This window comes from Dermochelys coriacea, chromosome 11 (assembly GCF_009764565.3).
Source record: "Dermochelys coriacea isolate rDerCor1 chromosome 11, rDerCor1.pri.v4, whole genome shotgun sequence".
Taxonomy (NCBI): Eukaryota; Metazoa; Chordata; order Testudines; family Dermochelyidae; genus Dermochelys; species Dermochelys coriacea.
In genome coordinates, this window is record NC_050078.2 from 10,972,097 (window position 1) to 10,984,696 (window position 12,600).

Below are 12,600 nucleotides of genomic sequence, written 5' to 3' on the forward strand. Positions count from 1 at the left end.
ACTTTTTACACGATCTAGCTCAGATACTATTATGATGAGGGCAGTGTAAGAATCTAGGTAGAATGCCAGTATTTATAGAAATAAAATCCAGATCCTGGAGACAGGGCGTGGGTTAAACAGAGTGGAAATAATATCTGCCACCTCAGGGCGCTTCCCCACTTAGAATCCTAAAGGCAGGTGATCCTGAGACATCTTCATGTCGTAGTGCCTTTCCTTGAAGGCCTCCACCAAATTTTCCTGCTGCTGATGTGCACAATGCCACAGCTGTTGTCTGCATTATCATAGAACCTAAGAGCCCAACTCTTTTTTGCTAAGCCCTGTACAGCACAGAACAAAAAGATAATCCCTGGCCAGAGAGCTTGTGATCTTAGAAATTTGATGGCTTGACCCCACTTTTTCCTGATATCTTTAGAGAGAAGGCGCTTTTTAAACAGTGAGCATGTCACTTTAATATTCCCTGTACTCTCAAGGATTCAAGAAGTCCATTCCCACATGAAGCTGCCAGTCTTGCTGAGCTTTTCATGAATAGTTTTGAATTTTTAGGTTTCTTTGATCAAATGGAAGGTTGGCTTCATTTGATTTCTTATTTATAGCTGTCCATGCACATGCATAGTGCTTCCTGAGACAAATAAAGTCAGACTTCCTGCTTGTGGGAGTCTGTCACCTTTCCTGGCCCCTTCTTTTTAGTATGAGCTCATCCCCTTCTGTGCCCTGGATTTGAACAATGACTAAGGCATTTAATACAGTGCTGGCTGGCTTTTAACCCCTTCTACAAAGACTTGGACAAAAAGTCTGATGTAAGTCTATCCGTGAATCCCATCTCGCATCCAGATAAGGTAGCAGTGGATTTGCAAGTCAGCCTTCTCTGCACTCGACTTCTTCGCTGTGGATTTTCAAATGAACTTCAGGGAGATAGGTGACCAGTTCTTCTTGCACCAGTTTCAGTGGGAGATGGGCACTTAACTCCCTAAAGCTCTCTTGACAGTCACCACAGTTTCTTAATTGCCTGCTGGTGCATCTCCAGACCAGCTGCTAGTGTTTTAACTCTTGTGTTGACTGAACCATGCCTAGAGCAGAGCTAGTTGAGCTGATGGTTGAAACCCAGGCCAGTGCCAGCGGCACCGTGTCTGCATTAGTACTACTATTGTTGCCGCTCGGTTGATGGTAAGGTGAAGGATCTTAAGGGCCTTGTCTACACTAGACATTTTTCTTATGTCTGAGGATGGTCTTAATTCATTAATTTAAACTGGAGAGATTCAGAGAACACAAACCTGATGAATTCTTATCAATTTGCAAATGCCATGTCCCTAAAACTCTTACCACAAGGTGATGAGCTTGTAGACACCAGCTGTAACCTACCAATATTGATGCACAGCCTTAGATGTGCAATTGCTATTTTCATGTATAACTCAGTACTTTCAGCCTGAACCTTGGTTTCTTGTGGCCGCAACAGGCTGCAACATTTATCTTAATTCTGAGAAGATGACAGTGATTTATTTGGTGGGGGCGATCAGTGTACTTGGCATGCTGCAGTACCTGGCACCTGCCCCAGTGGATTTATAATCTCAAATGGACAGGCACTTGGGTATCACAATGATTGTTGTGGTAGAATGACGAATGAATAACACATATTGATAGTGCAGAGCAAATTGTGCTAAGTAGCAATGGATATGTGCAATGCAAGGGGCTTCCCCTTTAAGGAGACTGCAATTACATCAGCACAACAAATTCTGTGTTGGTGACAACACGTACACGGCTGTCGTTAAAGTCATTGTTTCCTGAATCAGTTTTTTCAACGGGTGTATAACTCTGCCATAAAAATTCACTGAAATTGGTTGCACGGCTTCTCCATCTGGAAAAGACATAAGTTTGCCTCCAAACTATCAGTAAATCTATACAAGTGCTTTTAAATAAAGTTTACCAGTTTAAGATGCAGCCTGGTGTTTGTGACATTTTGGAAATGACTGAGTTTTAAACTCAGATTTTCTCAGGCAATGATTCCATCGTGTAGTCTTATTGATTTTTGGTTTTCTAGAGAAAAAGTGCATAGTTTCAGCCTCTTTCTTGCATGCTAGACACATTTGGCAATCCCTAACTTAAGCAGATTTTTGAAAAACCTCTTACTAGTTCTGGTATAAAGTTGTGAGAACTTCAATCATCCCTCCCCCCCCCCCCTTTTTTTAAAGAAAAATAATTATATGGATTGTGTAAACAGACCCTTTTCAGTCCATGTGTTAAATTCATCCCATTCATTGACTTTCGTGGAATTGCATGAAGCTGAATTTCAGTATGTGTAACCCCATTAACACCGGGCTGCTCTGTACCCCTCTAGTAGCTAAACATGTATTTGTTTAGCTCAAGCAGTATACTTGTATCAACACCATTGACTGCAGGGATTGAACTGTGGACCGCTAGATCTAAAAGCAAGAGCCTCTACTGCTTGAGCTAAAGGAGCAAGCCTGTTTTATTTTGGAAGTGGTAGTGGACTTTTAAATTTCTATATGTCATCTAACCACTAGATTGAGATGAAAAATTACACTGTGTTTGGAGGTTACGTGTGGAGTGGGGTAATTTGTTCTTTTATAGGTATACATGCCCTTTTACAACTATAGAGTAAGTGTCAGTATAGCTTTCTGTAACTTTAGGGTCCCAAACAATGTATTACAGGATTTCATTCCCAGGACTACAGCAATTTCTATCTAACCTGTCAATTGCAAAGGTTCCTGAAAATATTCTGTGCACTCAGGAATTTTAAATATCTTTTCTTTGGAAATGTCTGTTGCCACATAACATTGCTTTTATGGATTTTGGATTTTGTTTTTCGGCCATGATGACAAGCTGCTTGCTTGTAAATAATTTTGCATCTTGTTGCAAATTTAGTGCCTGGAGCAGAGAGCTCTGACTTTGGTTGGCTTAGTGCCTTGTTTTTGAACACAGGTCTTTAGCAGACAGGATGCAAAAAGAACTGGCTCTTCCTTTTTCATATGCTCTCTGGCCGCAGGTTTTACAGCTCTCTTGGAACGAGACACTTAACTATTAGTACTGTGATTGGGAAAATGCTGAACCTCTCATTTTTTTCTTAGGAAATAAACAAAAGCTTTTAGCTAAGCAATTGAGTATTAAGGTTTTCCTGTAAGGTGAAAGTAAACTAGAGAATTTTTCTAGCGAGGCTTCCTGTAATCTTTTGATTAGTATGAATTCATTAGAGTGCAAAAGTGAGGCAAAATGGTCCAATAGATCGGATGATTTATTACTGGAGGCTACAGTAATGCAAACTAGTAGTGGAAACCCCAACTGAGGCTATGGCCCTGTTGTGCTAGCCTCTTTACGTACATAGGCTAAGAGGCTAATAAGACAAACGGTGTGACAAAAATATTATCCCCATTGTATTGATGGGGGAACTGAGGATATGTCTACACTGCAATTAAAAACCTGCGGCTGGCTCATGCCAACTGACTCAGGCTTGAAGGGCTTGAGCTAAGGGTCTGCTTAATTGTAATGTAGACTTTCAGGGTCTGGCTGCAGCCCAAGCTCTGGGACCCTCCCACCTCGCAGGTTCCATCCTCAGCCTGAGCAGCTATGCCATTATTGAGCAGCCCCTTAGCCCAAGCCCCATGAGCCCGAGTCATGGGCCAGCCATGGGTTTTTAATTGCACTGTAGACATACCTGGAGAGGCAGTGAGTTGAAGTGGCTGGCCCAGGGTCACAGAGGCTGTGTGTGAGCAAATCTCCAGAGTCTCAGTTCAAGAGGCTCTCTAAGATACGGGCCTGGGAGTTGGGAGATGTGGGGTGAAATCTTGGCCCCCATGAAGTCAGTGAGACTTTTGCCATTGATTATTTTAGGGGCATGATTTCACTCTTAGATTCTACTCTTGGCTCTATCACTGACTCTGTCACCTTGGGCAAGTCCCTTAACCTCACTTCCCAATATTTGTCCCCTTTGCAAAGCATTTTGGGATCTACCTGCAAGAATGCTTTATAAGTGCTCTATTATTTATTATTACATTGGGTAAATAAAATAAAAATGAGCTTACTTGAGGAACAGATTTTAATGGGCATGCTTTCATACCTCCTAAATAACTGTCTTGGTGGTGGTGGGAAATATTTATCCAATACTTGCCAGTTAGGAATTTCTATGTGGAAATGCTTAACATTGCATCGTTCCAGTTTTGATTGAATGGGTTGGTTTTTTTTTGTTTTGTTTATCAAATTGTTGTGCAACTTTGCTTAAAGCACTAAGTTATCTGAGGTTGGAACAGTTTGAAATGCCAAAAAAGTGGTTGGTTTTTGGAAGTGCCCTTTTGCATTTGTTTTTTCATGAAAGCAGGGAAGTTGTCACTTATATTTCTAAATTCCTACATCCATAGGCAGTCCTGCCAGCCTGTCTATTTTCGGTGAAGGTGTCTCCACTCATAGAAAAAATTAGTGACCACAAGGATTTCAAGAAGCTCCTCAGGACACGGAATAACGTATTAGTGCTCTATTCCAAATCTGGTGAGTTCTCCTTTTGCTTTTGACTGTTCTTTGTACCTGATGAACTAATTTGTGAGCCCCATGGCACTTATTTAGGTGCCTAAATACAGACTCCCATGTTTAGCCCCCATTTTTTAAAATGTTGGCCAGTGTCGTGGTCTTTTCCTGTACAGTGATGAGCAAGCTCTTGGTGCTCAATATGTAATAGCAGTAATGCACAGTTGTAAGTTAGTAGTTAGAGCAAAGGCCTGGGAATTGGGAATCAGGACTCCTAGGTTCTGTTCCCAGCTCTGTTGCTTACTCCCTCTGTGACCGTGGATAAGACACTTCATTTCTCTATGGCTTTGTTTACCAATTGGCAAAAATGGTCACTATAATATCTATCAGTAAGGCTATGTTTTAGTCACGGGTATTTTTAGTAAAAGTCATGGAAGGGTCATGGGCAGTAAACAAAAATTCATGGCCTGTGACCTGTCCATGACTTGTACTACACACCCGACTGAAACTTGGGTGCTCTGGGGCAGGGGGCGGCCCAGGGGCAGCACAGGTGCTCTGGGGGTGGGTGGCGGCGTGCGGCCTGGGACCCCCGCTGCTGCTGGGGGAAGGGGCGGGGAGACTGACAGGCTGGCAGGCTCCCTACCCAGCTCCGCACAGCTCCTGGAAGTGGCTGGCATGTTCCTGCGGCCCCCTACCTAGGCAGACTCGGAGGCGCAGCCAGGGGGACTCCGCAAGCTGCTCCCACCGTGAGCACCTGCTCCGCAGCACCCATTGGCCGGGAACTGCAGCCAGTAGGAGCAGTGAAGGAGGTGCCTGCAAGTGGAGGCAGTGCAGAGAACCATCTGGCCACGCCTAGGAGTCGGGGAAGGTAAGCGCCTCCCAGAGGCCTCACCCTCTCCTGCACCCCACACCCAACCCCCTGCCTCAGCCCTGAGCCCACTTCCGCTCCCAAACTCCTGCTGGTGTGGGAGGGGTTCGGTGTCCCGAGACTGGCCCAGCAGTGGTTGGTGTGGCTGGTCTGGGGGCTGCCTGAGCTGCTCAGGTGGCCCCTAGGCTGCTGCAGAAGTCACAGAGGTTCCAGAAAGTTACAGAATCCGTGGCTCTTGTGACAGACTCACAGCCTTATCTATCAGACACAGGTATTTCTAATGTGCCTGTCGCCATAATATGTAAGTACCAACCTCAGGGTGATGCACTGTAAGGCAGAATGAAGGAATGAATGTTTAGTATACCAAAATCCAGCCATTTGTACCACTAACACCTTTGGATTTTCTATGGTTGCCTCTTGTCTTAATTACCATAATAGTGGGCCTCTTGTGTTGCTCCCCCATCTCCTTCATCTCATACTATGTCACTTGTCCCTATAAGATCTTTTCATTGTCTTCTACCAATCTTATTCAGACTCTCCATCCTCCCCTTTTAAGGCTGTTCAATCTTATGTACCTCTTTAATCTTATTTCCTCTTGCTCCTTACCCTTCTGCTTTACTTCCTTTTCCTGTTTGTGCCTTTGCATCTTCTTTTGTGCTGCTCCCCAACCTTGGAACAGTCTTCCACTTCTTGGTATGTACCTGCTCGGTCTCTCCCATGCCTCTTAGTTAAAACCAGCGTCTTCCATGAATTCACCTCTGCTGATCTTCTCACCAGAGATGTCGCCTCTGAATCCATAACTGAAATCTTGTCCTGTGTCTTTCTGCATCAGACATTGATTGCAAGTTCTTTCGGACAGCAGTACTGTCTGGCTCTGTGTATCATAAAGTACTGGGTATATTTATGGTGCCAGGTAAAAGAGACAGTGCTTTGAGATCCTTGGGGAAATGCAAAATGCTCTTATTGTCATGGATTTGATATTCATTTAGCCAGCACATATGAGAACTGCTGATTAACTGTGAAGTGAGATTAAAACAGTCTCTTTAATGCTGCTGCTTCTCCCCCTTCAGTCCCTGCAAGTACAGTAAGGAAAAGGAAGCAGCCAGGAAATGTTATTTTTTAATATTAATATCTTTTGAATGGTGCTTAGTGAGATGGACCCAAATTCTGTTCTCTGTTACACTGGTGTAAATCATCTAACCCCATTGACTTCAGTGGAGTTACTCCAAATTTACACTCCTGCAACTGAAAGCAGAATTTGGACCCTTAATATGGTGTTCCGATGTTCTTCCCCAAAAGAACTATTGTTGATAGAATTCTCCAGTTGGCTAAAGTCCAGATGCTTGGGGGAATTAACTTTATTTCTGAGGGGTGGTGGGGTGGGGGGTTATGCTGAAATTGGCACATGCGCAACATGTGACTTAAATGCTGTTAAAATATTTATATGTTTGGTATAATGGGAAAGTGCTCAGATTTGGCCAAAAATTTCTTAGGAACAGATTCAAAGTGAAAATCATAAATTGGGTTTCTAACCTTTTTCCATTTGAAAAGAAATTTGTTAAAAAGTGAGCCAACTGTATTGTTCAGCTTTTTAAAAGGCTTCCCCCCACTCCCCACCCAAGGCTTAACATTGTTAGTGGTGGTAGCTTTCATTTTTAGTAGTACAATCGCAGCACTTCAGCACAGACACTTGTCAAATAAATGTTGCCCTATGGGCACACTTCAAAAGTCATGTTCTCGCTCTCTTTTTTTTAAATTTAATTGGCTAGATTTAACAATGTAAAGCATTGCACTGAGAGTTGTCTGGGGGATTAACATTTCCTAGAGTGGTGATCCTTATACGCAATTAAAAAATCTCTCGCTTAGCTGCTGTCCTGTAAAAAGTCATTGGGCATGATTCTAATTCCAGATATGCACCACGTATCTGTGTTGAGGTTCTGGCCAACTGCCGGTCACGTTCCTGGTGAGAAGGGTTAAAATATCATGTGGTGTTCAAGCAAGTGCTACCTAATATTCCTGGTACGTGCAGAAAATTAATTGATCATGAGGGATGCACCCACCTGCGGTATATGCTTATTCCATGCTAACAGATGACTTCCCCAACCATTGTTGCAGTCGGTGCATGGAACCTCCTCCATGTTCTCTTCCAGTATTTCCCAGTTTGAAATGCTTTCTGGGCACTGGATTTGGTGATTAAGTATATTTAGGCTTGAAAGGATTAGGTTTTTATCGGTAAATGTCTTGTTAAGATTGATTTCACCGTATAAACAAATAAAAAAATATTTCCATCAATAATCATTGAAATTTACAGGTAGGCAGTGGAAGAAAAATGCTGCTTGAGAACTTATTAAAATTTGATTAAAAGATATTTTCTTTTGACACGTAATGTTGACCCCTCTCCCATAATTTCATGGTCTGTCTTTTGCTGTGCTTCCCTCACCCCCTTCACAGGGGAATGCAGCATGAAAGCTCTCCTCTCCTTCCTCCTGGTAGGGTGACCAGATAGCAAGTAAAGCCATAAAAAGTTGAAAAAATGCTTTAAAATAAACATTGGTATTATCCCTTGAAATTATATTAAAAAAAAATCTAATTTGGCCAAGCCTAGGCATATTGTGTTCTGTACTGTTTGGAGCAAATGCCAGTCGCCTGGGGGTCAGTGTTTGGGGACTAGGATAGTTTCCTTAGTACTAATTCCAGTGGGAGGAGTCCCTGACAGCATAGCTTCATTGAGCCCATGCTGCAGAGACATGGAGCAATGCTGGGGACCATGGAGCTGGTATACAGAGAAGGTGATCCCTGTTACTTAGATTCCCAGATAACAGGTACTTCGTAAATGTCCTACATAGAACAAGAATGCTTTTTAAAAATTCAGCTGATAAGCAGAAGAGGAATGTTCTTTGCAGCCCATGCCTCCTTGTTAACCCAGCCAGCATCCCCATATGTACACTGAAGAAGAGAGAAAGAACCCTCTTATGAAAACCCTTGGGGCAGAAGTGCTGCTGTTTAAAACTACCCTCTGGGAACTCTCAGGCCTTGGTTTCTCTAGGAAACATGTTGGCTTGTTTTTTTAGATCAAAGTAGCTAACCCCCTTTGAAATGACCTTCAACTCTTAGTTTAGGCAAAGTTCAAGGCCTTAGTAATTGAGTTAGCTGGTAACAGATGGCCCTAGTGAAGAGTCAAAGGTGGAACCTTACCACTATCGGCAGAGCTTCCAGTCTTGCTAGTTGATTGGTGTAGGCGAGTGAGTCTGTTCATGGGGATTAGCTTGTGGGGTCAGGCCCTAAACTGGTGGGATGTGGTAGGCTTGTTGGTAGCTGAGGAGCCAGTAATGGGAGCTCATGTGGTTTTGATGGTTCCATTAAAATTATGTTTTACAGTGGAGCAGCTGATTTCTTTTAATACCAAAGAAGTTTTTGGAGTCTAGAACAGTTTTTCTTGTAGTGAGTTTAAGAAGTCAGATATTGGGTTGAAAATAAAAATGCTTCTTAGGCTTCCCCTCAAATTTTTTTCTGATTATAGTTAATAACATTTTGCACTTATAATAGTGCTTTGGGGGTATTTTGGAATGAAAGTGCTTTATAAAATCTAAACATATTTTTTGCAATGCTGTGCCATATCTATCTTTGGAACTTCAAATGCAGCCACTTCTAGGGTTAAAATAATAAGGCCCCTTTTACCATAGTATTTGAGCATCTCTTTAATGTATTAACCCTCCCAACATCCCTGTGAGTTAGCAAAGTGCTATTATTCCCATTTTACAGATGGGGAGTGGAGCGGCTAAGTGACTTGCCAAAGGTCACATAGGAAGTGTCTAGTGGAGCAAGGAATCGAACCTCTGTCTCCAAGATCTTTTGCTAACGCTCTAACCACTAGATTATCTTTCCAAGGCAAACCACTGAGTGCACAACTGTAGGGAGAAGGAGGTGGAAGGAAGAAAGAAAGTGGGCCAAGATACTGAAGTCTGTGGTAGAATGCATGACATACCCCCAGAAATGTAGGCAGGGATGCATGCTGTAGGTATAAATGTTCCTTTCAAATTACACAAGCTTTACTGATTCCTCTTACAAATGAGACTCTAGGAAAAATGTTCTCTCTGTGCTTTGAGCAAAAGATTGCAATTGCTGTATCTACTGATTGGATTAACACTGTTGTTACTGTTATTTTCAGCTGCCACTGCTGAAAGTCCACTCAGGTTACTCTCCGACGTGGCCCAAGCGGTGAAAGGACGAGGTACTATAGCCTGGATAGATTGTGGGTATGTGATGCACTGTTTTCTTTTCCCCCTTCCTCTCCAGCCTTATTTTGGTACTGCTGATTTACCTTTTCAGTGGCTGTAAATCGATCACCTCCTATAATGGAAAGCACTTTGTCATGAAGGGTAACCCTGTAATTGGAGTGGGCATACCTTTTACACACCTCCCTGGTCTTCCTTTGGGATGTCTTGTGATAGTTTCTTCCCCACAGGTCTTGTCACTTCCTCTCTGCCAGCATGTTCTTTTGTCATGAGCTGGGGACCCTGGAGCATGGTCTCTTACTGTGTCTCCCCCACCCCCTTCGGAGGGGAATGCAGCATGAAAGCTCTCCTCTCCTCCCTCCTTGGTAGGGTGACCAGATAGCAAGTATGAAAAATTGGGACTGGGTTTGGGAGTAATAGGTGCCTACATAAGAAAAAGCCCCAAATATCAGGCCTGTCCCTATAAAATCAGGACGTCTGGTCACCCTACTCCTTGGCTCCTCATGGAAGAGATTGCAACACAGAAGACTCTGTGAGATGGAAGAGAGATTGGAGTGTACTCTTAGACAGCGCACCCTCATCCACTGTGCTCCAGGGCTGGGAACCTGAAGCTTAGGCTGTTCTCTGCTGGAGGAGAGCAGCGGGCTCGGGGGATGTTAAATGTGCAGCAGTGAACAGGGGGACCTGCCTATGGTTGAAACAGAACTTCACAGTGGGTGCAGCACACCCCTGTGCAGAGGGACAGCCCCAAACCTATGCAACATTTGTATTGTATATTGAGGGTAACATAGCTGTGGTAGAACATGCAAACCTTGCATGATTTGTATAACTGCTTGGTTTGGAAGGGACCTGCTGTTACAGCATTTCACAAGAAGACTTATTTTAGAAACTTGCTCTCTCGTTTGTCATTTCATGGCAGTTCTCAATGCAACATTGGGGAAACTTGTTTTTTTGTAAGTAGTCACTTATTTGAGGGGGAAGGAACAGGTGTTCAATTTGCTTTGCTTCTAAGATCTGAAAACCTCTACTGTGGTTCTGGTCATGATGCTGACAATAGCACAGTACAGGTGGTTTTAGTTTTCTTATCCTGGTGTGTCTCTCTGTCTCTGCATCTTGAAAGCTATGCTTTTCTGCCTGCTGTTGACAGTGTCCACTTCCTGTACTTATAAGGGAACAGATTGCTAGCTCCCTTTCTAGAGGCTGATATGCAATTATATAAGTAGATGCACCAGTTTTAGCTCATCTATACACTCAAAGGGATTTTTCTGAAATTTTTCTAAAATTGCATTTTTGAGTCCGGGCCCTTCCTCTTTGGTTAACCAATAACTTTCATTGTGGGTCATTGTTTTCTCACAAAAGTTAATTCATCATTATTTTGCTATTCTGCCACCTCTAAACAAATCTTAACTAACAAGGGTCATGTTATGCCTTTCTTCTACTTTCTCGTTCTGTTGGGCTGGTTCAAGTGAATGTTGTGTCCTCCTTCCTGGAGATGGAGACGGTGGTTGAGATCGTTAGCTGGCATAAATTGGGGTAGCTCCATTGACATCAGTGGAACTGTATCAGTTTCCAACCTCTGACGCTCTAACTCAGCAAATGGATTGTGAAGAAGAAAATGTAGTGGGGAAATGTGGCATGTCTCTGAAGTCCCCTCTTCTGCCAAAAAGTGTTGATGACAACTAAAACTTCACAGGAACTGCGGTCTAGTGAATAGGACACTGGACTAGAAGTCAGGCCTGGGTTCTTTTCTCAGATCTGCTGCTGACCTGCTGTGAGACTTCGGGCAAGTGTCTTCACCTCTCTGTGACTTTGTTTCCCTTCTCACCCTTTCTCTTCCTTTTCTGATTTAGATTGTCACTGTGGGTCAGGAACTGTTGCTTACTGTGTATGTGGATACAGCTCCTAGCCCAATGTGCTCCCATTTTGGTTGGAGTCTCTAGGTGCTATTGTAATACACATAATAATCATAAGCTTCTATGTAAATTTTAGCATGACATCAGGGAGAAATATTCAGACCAATCCTGGTCCCATTTGACGTTAATGGGAGTATTGCTATTGAGTTCAGTGGGATCAGAATCTGGCCCTTAATTTCCCTGTGTTGGGATGGAGGAACTCAACGTTTTGATCTTTGTATTACAACAGATTCTATTAACCTTAATTCCAATATCTTCCTCCCTCTGCTTTCCTTCTAAAAGGGTGTCACTTAAAACAAGCTTTCTTTATGAGTTACTCACAAGGAATATACTTTAAAGTCTCTTCCACTTAATACTTTAATTTACTTTATAATGTGTGTACATTACAGTGCCTTTCATCTGGTCAGAGCACAGTTCTGTACAAATATAATGAGTTAATCCACATCACCAATGTGAGGGGGGCAAGTATTGTCCCCAGATAAGTGAAATGATTTGCTGAAAGTTGTACCATAAATCACTGGCAGAGCTGGGAATAGATCTCCTGGCTTCAAGATTGCTCCTTTAAACCCAGATAATGCTGTTAGAACAGTAATTGAGTTCACTAACAATGGAGACCATGTTGCAAACATGGCGCTGATTGTAATCCGTCAGAGGGTCAAGCAACATTAGTGTTCAGAGATTTCGGTTTGGGAAGAGACCTAAAAACTTGGATGCATTCCCCATACATAATCAGAATTTTCAGAGGTCTCTTTCCCTGCCCCCTTACTCACAATGAGATATCTTAACAGAGATAGATGAACCAGCTGAGTGATGGATACAGAGAGAGGGAAAGCCAGAATGGTAGCCAGAGAATTCTGTTCCAGAGCCAAATTGGTTTGGTTTTGAGTCAAGTTTTGCTTGGTGGCTGATTGTTTTAAAGCCATGGAGAGCCCTGAAATCAATATATTTGTAGAGGATGGGGTATTATTTTTTTTGCTCTCGAAAGATTTTTCCAACCCATTGTCTCTTCCTTTCTGCAAGAGGCTGCAAACTACCGCTGGCTCCCCTCATTCCAGCCAGAAAGTGTGAAAGGTGTCTGTAGTACATTCTGTCGCTGATCACAAAGGCCTGTTTT

At 43.0% G+C, this 12,600-nt stretch overlaps 1 protein-coding gene across 1 annotated transcript in view; it reads left to right on the forward strand.

The window, feature by feature from the left end:
• PDIA5 (protein disulfide isomerase family A member 5) overlaps window positions 1–12,600 on the forward strand; it is a 126,896-nt gene that overhangs the window by 10,605 nt on the left and 103,691 nt on the right. The window contains exons 2-3 of the mRNA XM_038422140.2: window positions 4,368–4,494; window positions 9,507–9,594. Coding sequence (XP_038278068.1) covers window positions 4,368–4,494; window positions 9,507–9,594 — 215 coding nt within the window. The remainder of the gene's footprint in view (window positions 1–4,367; window positions 4,495–9,506; window positions 9,595–12,600) is intronic.